Source organism: Neodiprion pinetum, chromosome 1, assembly GCF_021155775.2.
Source record: "Neodiprion pinetum isolate iyNeoPine1 chromosome 1, iyNeoPine1.2, whole genome shotgun sequence".
Classification (NCBI taxonomy): domain Eukaryota; kingdom Metazoa; phylum Arthropoda; class Insecta; order Hymenoptera; family Diprionidae; genus Neodiprion; species Neodiprion pinetum.
Genome location: NC_060232.1, coordinates 5,608,174 through 5,621,657, shown reverse-complemented (window position 1 = coordinate 5,621,657; position 13,484 = coordinate 5,608,174). Strand labels below are relative to the sequence as shown.

Genomic DNA, 13,484 nt, shown 5'->3' with positions numbered 1-13,484 from the left:
TGTTCGTCGGTCGTCGATTGTTTTTTTAAGAGGCTGTTTCTACTCACGCGTCGTTTCAATTTCAGTTTAATCACGACTCGGGTTGCGAGACTCTGATTCGAATGCAATTCACTGCAACGAAGTATGTACCTTCGTCAACCTCCGGCATGCGGGGAAAATGATAAAGAGCCGCCGCACGTGCAGCGAGAAGGTCTCGTGACGCACGGAAAAGCTTTCTACGCGTTACAAATAGGATCGTGCATAAATTAACGCGATTAATCAGCGGCGGCAAGTTCTGGGTGAAATGTCAAATTACTCCCGCCAACCACGTATACGTATTGGAGTGTATCAAAAAATGGACTACCTACTTATTTTCAAAATTCAGTCGAAAATATTGCTTCAAGTTACGACAAAAGATGCTGTCCAAGTTTCAGCTTTTATTGTTAATATTCAGAGGTACCTCGTCCCGATTTTCTATTTCCCGTTTAAATAACATGAGAAAAATTTGTTTCAAACTTTGGAATTCTATAACTCGTCGTCGCATTAGCGTACTGATAAAACCAGAACGTATTTTCGTAGGGAATCGAAAGCTCTACAAAAAAGGTCTCTTATCATTTTACGACAAATATACTCTTCCAAAAGGTATTCAAGGACCTAGTTATATAATACAGAAAACCTTGTTATAAAATATGGACAAACTTAAAGGCGGAAAAAAATTCTCAAAAAATTTTCCCCAAAATTGTACGTGCGTGCAACGCAATTCGATGAAGTTAGAAGGAGAGAAGAAGCTAGCCCGTTATTCCCATGCAACGCGCGTTACGTAAAGGTATAATTTACCTCGATCAGTTTATACGAGAGTCAGGATTAATCGAATCGAAAGCTTCAACTGCCTCCGACACGTGGACCTTTTAGTCCCCGCATCGCGTTGGTCGTTGTAACGCACTTAAATAATGGTTCAACTTACGTCGTATGCGCCGGCTTTGATCTGTGCGTATAACCGATGCTGGTCCTCGTCCCAGAAGGGAGGATAACCGACCAGGAGGATGTACAATATCACCCCGCATGCCCATATGTCTACCGGTTTTCCGTAGGGTTCCTTTTTCAGCACTTCCGGGCTGAGGTATCCAGGCGTTCCGGCGAATCCTTTAATTAGTTTTTCTTCTTATTCTCATTTCCCTTGCCATTTTATCCTTCGCTCAATTGAAATTCGATATAATTTAGGAACAACGGAAACTCCTTCCTGCCTCATGTGATTTCAGAATTTACTACTAGACGATAGATCGATATTCGTGATTGAATTTCATCGCAGACTGCATACCCGTTTCTATGCCTCTGATATTCATCGTCATCGTATCGTGCAGATCGCGTTCGATACGTAACACCGCGACACTTTTTGCGATTATTTCGCGGATCCGACGGCTCGGCAAATTAGCAATTATCGAATTTTGAATATTCAAGTGGCCGCCGGGAGTTTGTGATGGAAAAGACGATGAGAGGCAATATTGCCGGTATAACTTGACTTGCGTAGGGCTCGCACACTCACCGAACCATGCCTGTTGTTCTCCCTGCACTTCTATGGCGAGACCGAAATCCGCGAGCTTCACTGCAGCCCCTTTTGCTTTACTGGCTAGTAACAAGTTTTCTGGCTGAAAAATTGTAAATATCATGTTAAATTTTTCAGGTGGTCTCGAGTCGTCTCATTTTCAACACAAAATACCGGATTTTCAAATTTATATCTAGTCTATTTTACGAAAGCAAATTAGAGGAGCTCGTATTCCTTGGAAATTATTCGTCCCGTTTTTGTTTAAACTCGTTTTTACACCCTCCGTTGTTTGTCTACATATTTTTGAAGAATTTTCTACTTATTTCCGAAAGCATTTTAATCTTGAGTTAAAAAAAAAAAGACTTGTCATTTGAGATGGAATTGGAGACAAAACATATGTACAGGAAGTACGGAAAATTGTTTACAATGTTCGTTTAAACTACCTTGAGATCTCTGTGAACAACGCCGTTGTGATGACAGTGATGAACGCTTTCCAAAATCTGTTGAATACAGTGCGACGCGTCAGCTTCACTGTAGAATTCTCGTGCAACTATATCTTCGAAGAGTTCACCGCCGGTTACTCTGCAATTTCATCCGGTGCATGTGCGCACCTCACGTTATGCCACGAAAATTACAGGGTGCAGGGGGAAAAATGTCGGTACCAATTTTCGAAAGTTCAAATACAGTAGAGATTCGGCGAAAAAACGCCTCGAAAATTTTTGCAAGCCGTGAGGAGGAATTTTGAACGAATTTTGTGACGAGTTCGGATTGTTTTTTTTTTGTTTTTTTGTTTTTTTTTTTATTGCTTTTCTACTTGTCGGTAGATGAGTTCTTTGTGATTGGATAATTGTCTACTTTTAGTCCCAATTACTATTTCGAAATGACGATATTATCAGCCGACAATGATAAACGAGATCAGAGATCACGTACATTATTTATTGTGAAAAGCTGAATGCACCTTCGAAATTGTAATTATATTGGATCGTGATTCGGTGGCTGTACTTTGTACTTGACGTAAAGGCCTGAGCGATGAAGTTCGATATTGCAATGAGCGCGAGTTATTACAGAGACATGTCTTACGCTTCAATCACTTCCTTTCGAACCGTTGGTCCGTGATTTTTTTTCTCATATCATTTCCGTCCCTTTCTTTTCCATTCCTTTATTTTCTTTTTCCACGGTGGGCAATCGCCGGTTGATTGACCAAGGATTGAGAAATCTTTTTTTACAAAATAATAGGTCCGGTGATCAATTGAACGACGTGCGAACGCGAACAAAGAAAACTCATCGCTGGGCAATAATGAAATTATAATGAAAGACGTCGATCGCGATACGCGCAGCGGGACACGAAACGAACGTTCGCCGGGTGTCGAAAGTCGTCCGAGGAGGATCAAATATTGGTTAAACTGCTTACAACGACAGTTGCATTATACGGACGGACAATGAAAACTTTACAAATTTAATTACGCGAGAGGAGGGAGAAAAAATACCGCACTCACACGCGTACGAATAATAAGAGAAATAATAACTCGGCTGAGGACCTACTTTCACTTTGGACAATTTTTCATTCTTTGGTCCTCGGCGGCATTTTATACAGTCATGCCTGAGAAATGTTTAACATTCGTTTCGGGATACAGTTACTGCGCCGGCTCAAACTTATTGTTAATCAAAGACTCTTGGACATCGTATACGACTATCGGTATAAACGATCAAAATACGTGTACTTTACGATTCGATATAATTGGCGACAATTTCTTTTTCTCCATTTCACTTTATTCGCGAATATTTTTTCTCATACCGAGTTTTCCGATCAATTTATTCGCCGATGTATTCCATGTCCAGGCTATACGTATAGGCGAAAAATTTGCGTCACTTGTTTAAAACGAGGTCTTGCACAAATAATATTTACTCACGTATCCCCTCTCTCGTCGAGTACTTGTTACTTTTTTTTTTTTTTTTTTTTTTCGTCAATTCTACCGACGTCGTCAATCAAAAACTCTATACCGTTGAATTCACCGACAATTTTTTTCCGCTCAGAGCAGATCAATCTTCCGCCGGCCGGTTTTTTTTCTCTATCATTCTTGTGGAAAAATTCCGCAGTGTAACCGAACTTGTCAAACGAACTTTTTTCTCGATATGAGCTGTTCGTCGTGTGTTTTTTTTTTTTTTTTACTCTCCCCGTGATGGATCTTCTCGTACCGGGCATATAGTTACAACACACGGCTTGCATAAAAATATCTCAAATGGCGCTACGCAATAACGACAACGAGAATCGAATAAGTCCAAGAAGCGAATAATCATCTTCATACTCACAAGTCAAAGACCAAGTAGTGAAAGTTTTCTTCTTGTATACTGTCGTGTAATCTTACTGTAACAGAAAAACAAAAAGGTGGAAACAATTAGGCACAAACGGGACTGATCGATATCGATCTCGATCTCTCGGGGGTACATGCGACACGTCGGTAATTAGCATGGATCTACAGGCTAACGGACACGTGCTCGCATCACCGCGGGTATAACAATCGTACAATATCGTATAATACGTACGTACGGCACGCGTGTTACGCCCACCTAATTCCACCTGTGAAACTATTTCTTATTTATACATTGGCGGTTAGTAGAACGTGGCGACCATGAAACGAGTCCGCTACCGATTTAATTTAACAGCGATATTTTCTTATTTCTCCGGGGGTGTTTATAAATGTTCAATAAATATACAATGTGTAATACAGGCAGGAATCGAAATTCTATTCACGGATGGTCACGTTGCTCGAAGTAATGGGATTTCCGCGGAAATATTATCGGGGAAATAAATGTCCCTCGGAAATCCTTTAGGCTCAGAGTGTTCGACCGGAGATAAATAAGACGTAAGCGTGATTCGATTACATCATCACATTTCCCCTAAGACTCGGGTGTTATTGATGCTATACAAACAGGACTTGTAGGTTATTCGGGGAGCGGAATGAGAGGTCTTTCGACGAGAGTACACGACGCTCTTTGAAACGTGTAAAGAGTAGTACATCTAAAAAACGGTGGACTTCTGTGCTCCGAATTACCGACACGCTGCCGGTGGGTGTGGAAGCGAAGCCGCCCTGGTACTACCTACGTTCGGCAAAACTTTTCTGAAAGGTCGCGAACTTGTACCTACACCTGTATACCTCTCTATACAGCCGCTCTTTATACGGCACTCTTTCGATTTACGGCCAACAATGGTCCGTTGTACGGCGAAAAATAAAAATGATTTTACCCAAGCATTTTTATAGGAAATAAAGAGAATAAAATGTTTCATCACCCAGCAAATTATTATTTTATCAAAAATCGGAACGGATGCAACGGAATTTGCATGCGTTGGTGTGAAAATAATTCATTCGTTATACGGCTCTTCGCTTTACGACCAACTTTTCCGGGACGTATTCACACTTTAAAGCGAGGTATGGGTGTACCTGCGTAGAACCGATACACGTGCTTCGTACCAATGGCCGTCACTCAACCGCTGGATAGGAATAGTTGGACAAAGTTTGAGCGTTTGGCGTCAAGTCCGGCCGGCCTGGGTGATCGAGGCATCGTTTACAGTATCAGAGTGTCAAAGTGTCAGAGTGTCCGAGTGTAGGTTCATCGACGGTTTCGACTCCCAATAAGCCTTGCGACAGCAACAGTTTTCGACACATTCCGTACAGTAGCTGAGCTTTTTTATTTCATTTTCAGCTATAACGTACGTACCTACATATGTTATAGACGAGTCGACGGTGATGTGTACGGTAAATGAGGTGCAGAGGGCGAACGGCGCAGATGGCGTGTGATATATTGAATCTTGAAACGGTATTCGGAATGCGAAAAAGAAGAAGACGAAGAGGAAGAAAGAAACACCGCTGCGTGAGTGTAAAAGGATGGGATATCCACCTATGCGAAATTGAATTCTGATCAGACGAACTGACGTACGGGATCCTGCAGATATAGGCGGACGGCGTCTCCTAGATTCTGCTGCGAAATTCTTAAAAGGCGATTCCCTCCCCCGTAGATTTCCCCAAGGAACCGTATTATATCGTCTCTGTCTCGGATGACGCTTAATGTACGTTACTCCTTTTCCGCAGGGCTCGGTAATTCGCGTCGGGGTGAAAATCGGGAGTAACTGCATTTTCCGCAATTACTCGGTCAGCGCCACTCGCTTTCGACGATTCAAGGTTTTTACTCATCGTCAGAATCAGTTATAGCCGAGAAAGACCAGAGACTGGAGATTTCTCTGCACGGTCACTCCGATGCTATTATATATTACGTATAGATACTTCATTGAAAAATCTATCCTCCGTTTGATTTTCTGATCTGCCATTTCGTATTCCGACTTTATTTCTTCAGGGTGAAAAACGTCACCCCGAACTTCATGCGGCAGATCGAGGTAATTCTTTCTTTTTTTTTTTTTCATTTTCAATCGTTGCGAAGTATGCATGTATTAGGTAATTAGCTCGCTAACGAACCAGAAAAGCAGGCGTCAAAGGATATTCGATATCCTCGTTGCTGCTGCTAGAGACAGATTCCCTATACGGCTTCGTTCCTATAATTATTGACGAGAATCCCGCACAGGGATATCATCCACGTGACGTCATGGTGCAGCGTAATCACGGTCCAAAGCGATCCTCTGGAAGAACCTTCGGCTTGTATGTAATCGTAAAAAGCGTCAGCGTCGAAAGTATTCAGACATATCGACCTGCCGCGAAAGCTCGAACGGTAGATAAAAGTGATTTTTATCATTACCTTTCACGGTTTGCCTCGATGGAGAAACGATGTATCGCACGATTATATCCGAGCACGCGATAAGTTCATCAACTTTACGGGGGATGAAAGTCTCCGCCCCCCACCTCAGCCCCTTTCTCTTGACAGTTGAAAATTTCCCTCAAAGTTATAACCGGAGGTTTAATTTCTGGACGAGAAACTGCGATATTGCGGGAGCAGATTGCGGACCATTAACAATGCCAGGACATCTCGTTGGCGAGGTTTTGTCTCGCGATCTTTGATGCGGTTGATTCGTGGAAGCGATCGACGCGATTTCCCTGGCAGTAGGATTAAAAAGTGTGTAACAACGACAGGATCGGGGAAGAGAAATGTCGCGGTGCTAATTTCAAAAGAGCTTATACTTTTATACGCTCTTTCGGTTTCGGAAAGCCATCTAAAGCCAAAAGGTCATGTAGCATTTTTCCTCACTGCCAATCGTTAGACTTATTTTCAAGTTAGATATCGAGAAAAAAATGTACACCCGTTTGGCTTTAAACATTTTTTTATTCATTTTTTTTTCTTCAATATTTAGCTTGAAAATAAATCAACAAAACGATTGGCAATGGAGAAATTTACAAAAATCATTACGCCCAATTGGAATTAGCACCGCGATATTTCCAATGTCTCTCGCGTCTCTCCGATTCGTCGAACCTGTTTCTCACGTTCCATCCAACTTCTCCACCCTTTGCAACGGAGCGTAATTTAAGGCCAGCCGGTTTCGACGCGTGACGACCCGTGTAATTTGGATATATTTCTTGCCTCCGTCATAGCGACGAGGTACCGAATATTTGACAGTGTATATTCGTCGCCGAGCCCCGTTTTCGGGTTAATTTATCGTGAAATTGAGCAGGCTTGACGAGTGTTGTCGCGGGGCGCCGCGGCTCTGCCATTTGCAATCTGATACGTTTTGCAATTTTTTTATTCACCGTACGTCAAAACCATTCAACGTCGACCGCTCGGAGTGTTTCGGACGTTCGACTTGTCGTCCCGCCTGTAACAGGTACACCTAAGTCGATTTCATAATTTCCTCCGTCAATTTCACCGAAAGAACGGAGAAGAGAAATGCCGAGTGAAAAACTTCGTCTTACTTGATACAATTTGTATAGCACCGAGTTAAATCGGAGATGACACGAACCGTGCCGTCGAAAATTTACTTGAAACTTTGATACTTAACTAAAAACTATGTTACCTCGGGCGGGTATAAAAAATTACCGCTCTCCGCAGGATATAAGATCCTGTACGTTGCTCAACGTGCGATGTCCTCGAGGCTCGAATTATTTCACGTTATATCTATTTCATAAACCCGTTGGCACGAGCGAATGTGCTGGATAATATTTTACGATGGTAAATATATACCTACGTGAATAGCTACTGAAAAGAACGACCGATAAAAGCTTGGTCCGCATGTTCGAGTATATATTTAATTCAGGCATTATATACGCGTGTACGAGTTGTAAAATAATTACCCAATGCGTAAGCCGAACGGCTGTAATAACTTGTATATGTACGTAATTTTTACCCCTTCGGTATACGCGTAACGTATTTATTTATGGGCCGAGTAAATTATGCAAATTTAATGCTTCTCGGCTTCGAGTGTATACCGGATATATGTATACGTATATATATACACACAGGTATTTAAGTGCTCACCTATATATATATATATCGTATATTCTGCAGAGACGGGAAAAAAGTTCTTGCAAATTATTCGTTACAAGATGATGGAACTAAATCAATATCCATGTAATATACCGTGTACAAGATACACGCGCACACCGTTCTTCTTTTCCATAACATATCAGTTACTTCACCCCAGTTTTATAGCGTTTGCCTTATGCTTTACGCGAAGCTCCATTTGAATGACCCCAAATATTGATCTCTGGTTTCTTTTTGTGAGAACAACGAAATCGCGCACATGGAAACGCTCTTCGCTGATGCAAGTACGAACATTATGTTTTATTGTCGGTTCTGCCCGTATCGGACTTCGTACCACGTGCCTTCTCGAACGGCTTGGCTAATCCAAAAATGGATAAAGCGTTTCAGCCGTTATAATATGATATACGATCGGCAAAACACTCGATCTAAATTACTAATTGCAATATTGTAAAAGGAGAGATTACATCGTCAAACGTAAGATCTCGTTTATCTCTCGCATTGGATCGGATCCGGATTTGCAGTATGTGACGGGGGTCGGACGCATGAGAGAAAAAACGCGACGGAGAGAGAGAGAGAGAGAGAGAACAAGAGAAAACGAACAGCAGGACACGAACCTAATTTGGAAAATGATCGTTTGAACGCGCTTTTGTAACGCTTTATAGAGCGATGATTGAAAGGCCGGACTAGACACCGCGAGTGACTCGAGTTCAGAAGTACACAAGAAATCTCGAGTGACACGTGTCTATCTAAGTCGTCTCGCTCTTATATGCAGGTCATTTGAATATTCAGATTTGAACAGATATGCAGATTCGGAGCGGCAAATTCAGCCGGCTGATCTAATTAAGCTACGTTCGTGGCAGACCTCGGATACAACGTTCTTCAACGTTCCTTGGCACAATCCTTCGACAGGATCTTGCGTAAACACGGCTCGAATCGTCTGTTTAACGGATCAACGCAGAAATGGATTCAAGTCCGCGTCTGGATCGACGGAAGTCTCTCACGACTTCTGTAGGTACCATTTCCGCTACTCGATCCTCGCATTACTGGAGTCTGAAATGGACGATTGAACGGTTCGAGAGCTCTCGATCGCCTAACGATTCCCTCCCAGTTCTCGAAGATCGGTCGCGATCACTCGAGCACGTAGTTGAGCAACGAATCATTTGACAAGAATCGCTCGCTCATCCCTTCGCGACGAACTCTGTAGATGGGTTGCAAACTGTGAATTAATTCGACTGAAACAGTGATCGATGCCACCTGTGCGCGCGGTAGAGTGACCGGAGAGTGACGTGAGAAGAGAAGAGAAGAGAAGAGGCTGGAAATAAATTGACGCGAATCGATTCTATCGGTGAGAAGAAAATCCCGGCGAAAGGGGAAGAACGACGGTAAAATCGTTCCGAAGCACCGTCATTCGTCCAAGTGTCACCTTTCGAGGTGTCTACCTTTGTGACGCGTCGTCAAAACGATCGATTGTCTCATCGGCGAAAGGAACGAATTATTTATGACCTCGTCGGGGGGGACGAAAGCCCCTCACCCCATCCGCACCCTAAGGAGTCCATTAGCCAGTCAATCCCATCGTCATCGGTGTGTTTATGCAATGTGTATGTGCAATTTCACGCCGTCCTCTTAGTCCCGGGGTCGATGATGGATCAAAAATTAAAGCATCCCGCCTTGGACTACCCGAGCAATCAGGCCTCGCCGAGGATTACCGTAAACTCGCGATTTCGTGGATAATCTCGCTCGAATTTCGACCTTTGATTCTCGTCGGTCTGCGGAAAGGGTTGGAATCCCCGCAAAATTTAACACTGGAATGCTCGGCGCTCCGTATTGGTACAGGGCGAATGACAGACGACGAGGAAAATGGATACACAAGACTCTGAGTGATAAAAGTCTCGCTACGTATAAGCGAGAGAGGGAGAGAGAGAGAGGGGGAGGGAGAGAAGTCGAGCGAGAGAAAGGCCGGGGAGAGGGAGGAGAGAATGTACGGGCGAGTATTGATCTGCATTCCGTTCGCTGGGAACCTTTGTCTAACGTTGCTTTAAGATGCTGCTGCTGCTGGTTGCTTCAAGGGCTTCGGCTAGAAGGCGTTGTTCGGCGAACCGAGCCCTCCTAATTCATGATTTCCCTCGAGATTCGGGTAAGTTTTACACGATGGAAAACGGACGAGACCCGGGATCCATGATTGTTGTTTCACGCGCTAGCGAAAAATATATCCAGCTGTGCGAATAAAATGAATTAATTAATTAACCAACCTCCATCTCGAGGAAACGAACGAACGAATGGGAATTTTCGGAACGTACTTTATAATTGTGATGTAATTGAAAAAGAAAACTCTCGAAATCAGTAAGGCGAGTTAATTATTCGTCCCTGGAACAGAAACGAAAGCAGGGGTCGTCGAGAAAGAGGTTGAAAATCTTGCGGGAAGTGCGAAAAGTTGTTGGGGTGACTGCCGGGCAGGGAAGTCAAGAATATAGTCGTGACTTATGGCCATCCCTTCTTGTTTTCGTAAACCCCGAAAAATGGGACGGTCGATAACTGTTCTCAGGGTGAATGGAACTCGTTCCCGAGATTGCGAATCTTCCTTTGAATCTCGAGTCGTTTGTTATCAGAAATCGTCCGACCTTTTCCGAGTGCTACGATTTTATTGAACGGGCAAAAAGATGAGGAGAGAAATCCTTCTCACTATCCGTGATGTGTATTGATGAGTGTACCTACAAATACACGAAATGCCCCTTTAAGCAGCCTTCGTGATGAAGTGGACTCCGATCGGTTGTCGTCCGTCTCCGTGTCTCGTTACGGTTAACAACCGGTCACCGACTAAAAACTAACTCGGCCTTAGAACGAGAATGCAAGTCGCCGGGTGCAAGCTGATTTATTCTCCACCGCACAATATCGCCGATGTCAATTTACGCCTTGTGATTTCTAACCAGCGTAGAAACTTGTGCAAACTCTTCGATAACCATGGATCTAAAGCTTCCTAAGCTTGTTTCAACCGGAACTTTTCACCCAGTTAATCGAGCCAGTGATAATTATTGCGAATCGCCGACCGAATAGACGCGTCGTTGAATTCCACTTGCATGCATCGTGACGACCAAAGACTCTCTACCGGTTGGACTTAGAAGTAGATAGTCCTGAGTAATTACTTCTGTCGCATAGTCGAAGTCGATTAGCTATTCCGTTCAACCGCAATGCGACTAACTCAGCACGGTAGTTATTATACCTGCAGCATTACTAAATCTCGCGAATGCGGTCTGACGAAGAATTCGACAGATTTTTCCCGGTCCCTTTTCGCGGTGAGACAACACGAGGCAACAGCGTGAGAGTTCGAATTTTGGATACTCGAATGAATTTCGACAAGCGGTTGGAAGCCAAGGGTTACACGGGCTCTTTAACGAAACAATTTTCAGTTTCAATTTGTTCCGGGACCACCAAAGGGTCAAGCTTCGCTCGGAGAATTCCTACGCCGGGAATATTCATTTCAATCTACATGCAAGTACCTCAACACCGCGTAACGTATTGAGCCTAGCTTGCAAACAAGACTCTTGAACAGCTAGAACGCAGGGGTGCCTTCTAAGGCTGCCAGCCACGCGGTACCTACGTAATCTCTCTACCATGCCACGCTCTCGCCTCACCGCATCACTCGATTCTACACATCGCCGCTTTTCCACACACCTTGCAGGTGTGTACCCCTGATGCTCTTTTCCGCCGTCACCTTTCATGTATTTATTTATATAATAATACGTGTACATCCAACTGCAGATGTACGCGTCGTGTGGTATGAATTGACGTTGTTACACACAGTGGGAAACGTTTTAAACAGCCGCAGTATTCGACGTCGACTGACGGCTCTATCGACTTTTACAATCTCTCTGTGAGCTTGTTTGATCTCACTCGATGAAGGCTTCTTCCGCTCTTCACGGTTTTCGATTAAGATTCGAATGTATACGTCGTGCTATTGTCTTTATGTCTACATCGACATATTCCACCCTCCTGACGTTTTGACGTTCAAACTCGGAACTGTCTTCGCATTCGTCTGCACCGGCTAAAAGTTCTCCGGTGCCGTACGCATGAACATTCCCGTCTGGAAACATATATTTGGAGTATCCATTCTACGATTATATCATTCCACATCGTTGTTCTTCGGCAGTTCAAGTATCGAATCACAAATATTACGTAAAACTGGAATACAGTTCCAAGTCAACTATCGCAGCGACTAAATGTCAGTATAACGAATAAGGAGAAGAAACATGTCGAAGCCTTACGAATTTGTCCGGTGCTAGCAACGTCGCGTGAGACGGAAAAAACGCTCTGTGCATAAATGTGTATTGGATTGAAACAAAAAGCCGACAGTCCCTGCAGGAAAACATGCAATTTACCCATCTCAACGACAAGTGTTACGACTGGGTTATTACGCCTGCAGTTGAGTGTCATTCGCGATTCGATCGTGAATAAGGGAGACCCTGGCTGTACGCGTACGTTCTGAAGTAGGAGTAGTTATGGTCGTTGTCTATGCGGTAATTTAGAGCAAAGGCGTGTAACGACGTTGTCTGTTATACACAAGCGCGTTTATGTAATATACAGAGAGGCGAAGTTACCTCGTAGGTTAAACCGACCGTGCAAAACCGTCGCCGTGTGTGCCAGGCTACGTTTACCTTCGTACACGGAAACCTGAGGCTTGTATGCATGCGTGTATGTATGGATGTATGTATGGGTATGTATTTGTTGAGGGTATAGGCTGTTCCCACTACCGTGTCCCCCGACAACTTCTTGTGCGGAACAACCTGCAACCGACCCTCCTGTCTGCCTACGCCAGTATATAACCCAAGATGAATATTTCAATTACAAACTACGGAGTCACGCACCCTGCGAGCACGTGATAGCGGATAAACTTTTTGGGAAAGCAGCCGACGCCTAGAGCTGTTTGTAAAACAGTTCTAGTCGCTGCTATTAACCAAGCAAACGTCGGCAGTCACGTTTAAACGCCTCGAGTTCTTGTCCCGATTAATTATCACTCTTTGATTATTTGTCAATTTCACGCCTGGTAGGTATGGTGGTAAGAATTAGACGAGGGAACTCTTATTAGTCAAATGACTCGAGGGAATTGGATAAGACAAAAATAAAGGAAAAAGAATAACAACACATTGTGGAGAAAATTGTTTAAACAGTTTGTGCTGACGTTTGAATTCCAGGCGATAACGAGTTCTCCGTTCTTATACACTCGATGTTCGAGCCTAATTAACTGCCTCCTCTTATGGCGAGGGTATTGGAAAAGAAAGGAGATGAAAAAAGGGACGTTTTTTCTAGCAATTGAATGCGGTGATTAGTTTAACCGTCGTCGGTCCGATATTGCGTGTCTACCCGATCTTCTCTCATTCTCTGGATAGGCACGAATTATATGAAAACTCCTCCAAGTATCCAATCAACTGCGTATAACGACTAAAATCACTTCCATTTAACCTCATTTATTTCGAAGCACCGTAGCCGAAAAATCTTCCTAGTAATTATGGGCCGTGCGCGCGGTTTCCGTTATGCCAAACTAGACGTA

The 13,484-nt window shown here is 43.6% G+C and overlaps 2 protein-coding genes across 21 annotated transcripts in view; one reads left to right on the top strand and one right to left on the bottom strand.

Annotated features, from left to right (window-relative positions):
- LOC124215816 (uncharacterized) overlaps positions 1 to 13,484 on the top strand; it is a 112,955-nt gene that overhangs the window by 13,042 nt on the left and 86,429 nt on the right. The window lies entirely within an intron of this gene.
- The window catches only part of CaMKII (Calcium/calmodulin-dependent protein kinase II), a 108,374-nt gene that overhangs the window by 37,014 nt on the left and 57,876 nt on the right, over positions 1 to 13,484 (bottom strand). For all 18 annotated transcript variants that reach the window (XM_046619511.2, XM_069136734.1, XM_069136736.1 and 15 more), the window contains exons 4-7: positions 3,833 to 3,887; positions 1,966 to 2,104; positions 1,523 to 1,625; positions 944 to 1,122 (exon numbers count right to left, since the gene is read on the bottom strand). In XM_046619511.2, the coding sequence (XP_046475467.1) occupies positions 944 to 1,122; positions 1,523 to 1,625; positions 1,966 to 2,104; positions 3,833 to 3,887 (476 nt within the window). The remainder of the gene's footprint in view (positions 1 to 943; positions 1,123 to 1,522; positions 1,626 to 1,965; positions 2,105 to 3,832; positions 3,888 to 13,484) is intronic.